General features: G+C 41.4%; 1 protein-coding gene across 1 annotated transcript; it reads left to right on the forward strand.

Moving 5' to 3' along the window:
- Positions 1-922: 922 nt before the first annotated feature.
- On the forward strand, positions 923-2,627 carry LOC121320266 (muscarinic acetylcholine receptor M2-like). Its single transcript, XM_041258519.1, has one exon. The coding sequence runs from the start codon at positions 979-981 to the stop codon at positions 2,437-2,439; it is 1,461 nt and encodes a 486-aa protein (XP_041114453.1). The 5' UTR covers positions 923-978; the 3' UTR covers positions 2,440-2,627.
- The last annotated feature ends 1,041 nt before the right edge of the window (positions 2,628-3,668 follow it).

Below are 3,668 nucleotides of genomic sequence, written 5' to 3' on the forward strand. Positions count from 1 at the left end.
TAAGGGACCTATTTTTTTCTTGGTCCAGTTTCACTAGGTCCTCAATAAGTACAGTGTCCTAGTCATTGATGACATTTCCCTCAGGGTATACTAATGTTGTGTTTTAGTACATATATTGCATGTCATTGGTATTTCAAGACTTTTTTTTTTGATCAGTGTGACAGCATTGAAAATAAAGTGCAAGATAGAAATAATCTGTACATATATTTCAGGATTCTAGCATTTCTCATTGAGTTTCTTGTTATTTATTCATTCATGTTTCCATGCTTTTTGAAAGTTTACTACAGTATTTTTTCAGGTTCCCCATGGTTCTATTATGCATTTCCTGTAATTTCCCATGGTTTGCAATGATTTTACCATACCTCTCTGGGATTTACAAAGTTTATATACACTTTACCTTGTTTGCAATATGCTTTATTACAGTTGGCCACGCTTTTACAAGGAAAAATTATAAGGGAAGTACTTTCTAGATATTATGGTAAAACTACCTTCTGTAACACCCACCACATCTATTTCTTCATGTCCTGATGAGTCAGAAAGATGCTGGCATGAGTAAATGACTGGAGAGTCTGGGAAGGAGCCTGAGCCTCTTTCACACTGAGGTGTTTTTGCCCTGTTGGTTTGCTTAACTTCAAAATTTGTCTTACAAGGACATTTCTGTTCTCTGAGCAATTTTAACATATCGGGCAGAGATTACTCACAAGTGGGCAACAAGAAAGGCAAACACAAATGCCTCTTTCTTTGTGATTTACCGCAAAGATTCTTGTGCCTTCTACGGTTTTAGACTGAAAACATTTCAGATTCATACATCTGCAGTATACCAAGCTCCATCAATGTGTGCTTAATTTGAAAAGAATCACAGCAATACTATACTAAATCATTTGTGAAACTAATCTTTCTCTTTCACTCTCTTTAGGTGTAGGTGGTTCCCGATCTCTGTCACAACAGAATAATAACTGAAAGATAAAATAATCCCAAATGGAGAACTCAACATATTCCAATGCCTCCTATGGCAATGTGACAGACGCCAACCTCCTAGAGAGCCCCTACAAGACAGTGGAGATAGTTTTCATTGTCCTGGTAGCCGGGTCACTTAGTCTGGTCACTGTCATTGGCAACATCTTAGTGATGGTTTCCATCAAGGTCAGCAGGAACCTGCAGACTATCAACAACTATTTCCTGTTCAGTTTGGCATGTGCAGACCTTATCATTGGGATCTGCTCCATGAACCTGTACACAATCTACACTGTAATTGGCTACTGGCCACTGGGTCCTGTGGTCTGTGATCTGTGGCTGGCCCTGGACTATGTGGTCAGCAATGCATCAGTGATGAATCTGCTCATCATCAGTTTTGATCGCTACTTCTGTGTCACCAAGCCACTCAGCTACCCCGTGAAGAGGACCACCAAAATGGCAGGCATGATGATTGCTGCTGCCTGGGTCCTGTCTTTCATCCTCTGGGCCCCAGCCATCCTCTTCTGGCAGTTCATTGTTGGTGGACGAACTGTGCCTGAGAGAGAGTGCTACATCCAGTTTTTCTCCAATGCAGCAGTCACCTTTGGGACGGCCATTGCAGCTTTCTACCTGCCTGTCATGATCATGATGGTTCTCTACTGGCAGATCTCAAGGGCCAGCAAGAGCCGTATCAAGAAGGATCACAGGAAACCCTTGGCCAACCAGGAGACTGTCTCCCCTAGCCTGGTGCGAGGTCAAATCACCAAACCCAACAACAACAACGTAAGTGCAGAGGAAGCAGGCACGGTCTTAAATCAGAACCAGATCCAGCATCTCCTAAACCAGGACCAGGGCAAGCTGCAAAATGGCAAGTCTCCATCCTCTGCTGGGGAAGGTGAAGAAGGAGAGATGGAGAACTGTGGCCAAACAGAAGAGAAGGATAGCTCCAATGACTCCACTTCTGTTAGCGCTGTGGCTTCCAACCTGAAGGAAGAGGAGATGGTGAGTGCCAGCAAAGAAACACCAGCCATCCCCAGTCAACCTCAGGAAAAGGCTGAAGGCTCCAAACTCACTTGCATCGAAATCATCACAAATTCCTCCAAGGATGCCACCTCCAACACTACAGTTGGAATTGTCCCTGGCGCTGAGAATCAGAACACTGTAGCTCGTCAGATCATCAAGATGACTAAGCAGCCTCCCAAGAAAAAGAAGGCACCCCCATCTCGAGAAAAAAAGGTCACGAGGACCATCCTGGCCATCCTCTTGGCTTTTATTGTGACCTGGACGCCCTACAACGTCATGGTGCTCATCAATACCTTCTGCTCCAGCTGTATACCCAACACCGTTTGGACTATTGGCTACTGGCTGTGCTATATCAATAGCACCATAAACCCAGCCTGCTATGCGCTCTGCAATGCCACCTTTAAAAAGACTTTTAAGCACCTCCTCCTCTGCCAGTACAAGAATATTGGGGCTGCCAGATAGGAAGTGAACATGTTCTGAGGAGTGTTAATTTAATTTTTTTTTTTTTTTTGTTAAAAGAACCCTGTCATAGCACTTTATAGGAATACAAGGGCACCAAAGCCAGAAGAACTAAGTTGCAGAGAACTGGTGGACTTGTATTTGGCTTTGCCATTGGACACAAACACACATACACACACACACATACTCACAAACACACACACACACACACACACACACACACACACACACACACACACACACACACAGACAAAGAGGCACAAAAACAGACTCATCCACACACGGAGCACCAAATTGAAGAGTCAAACTCTAAGAAACTAGGCAAACAGTCAGATAAAATGACATTTTCAGTATCTTCATATTGTTCAAACAGTTGTGTAGTGTAATATTCTTATTCTTTTACCTCAAGATTTATGTTTAACGGTATATTTAAATTAAACTATTTTGTCACCAAAATCTAAGGAAGACCTTTAAAGAAACTTGACAATTTGCCTAAATACCTATTTCTTAAAAATAACCATAACCACAGATGGGAAAAATAAGGACATTTTGAGCATGTGTGTGCATGTGTTGTGTGCACTGGAAAACAAAAACAGATGTATACTTAGCAGATATGAAAATGTCTACACACAAGCAGACAAACACATGCAAACACACAAGGACACATTGACAATAGCCGAGTGGAGGTTAGTCACACTCTCACAGAGCACATTCTATTACTGGTGTGTGCCTTTCAAAAGAGAGTGAATAACTTCAATGTTACTTCTACTCAACAAAAAAAAAAAATCTAAAAGGGTCAATAGGGCTGATAAGTACTATGGACTATATAGTTTTAACTCAGTTACAAATATAAAATGTATACATATATAAATAAGTAAAAGTTTGGTACAGGAAGATATGTCTGAAAAGTGAAAATACCAAGTTTATGGGAGTATGCAGGAATCCTGTTTCTCAGTTCTGTTTTTACTTACATACGTAGAAATTAAGGATTTTATTGGTGTCGCTACAATTCCACTGCTCCCCTTCTCATTGTGAAGTACATTTTCTTAACACATCTGTAGGTACAACCTTATGAAACATAAGAAAATCTACCGACAAGACTAGACTGTTTAGCCTATCTATGCTTATCCACATCCTAGTAGCTGGTTGATCTCAGAACTGTGTCAAGTAAATGCTTACAGTGATTCAGCTTCAACAAAATGGTTACGAAACCCTTTCCCTATCCTCCCCAT

This window comes from Polyodon spathula, chromosome 8 (assembly GCF_017654505.1).
Source record: "Polyodon spathula isolate WHYD16114869_AA chromosome 8, ASM1765450v1, whole genome shotgun sequence".
Taxonomy (NCBI): domain Eukaryota; kingdom Metazoa; phylum Chordata; class Actinopteri; order Acipenseriformes; family Polyodontidae; genus Polyodon; species Polyodon spathula.

Bases quoted from the DNA above. Each gene is read 5' to 3' on its own strand.
- LOC121320266 (XM_041258519.1), top strand. From the start codon at position 979: ATGGAGAACTCAACATATTCCAATGCCTCCTATGGCAATGTGACAGAC.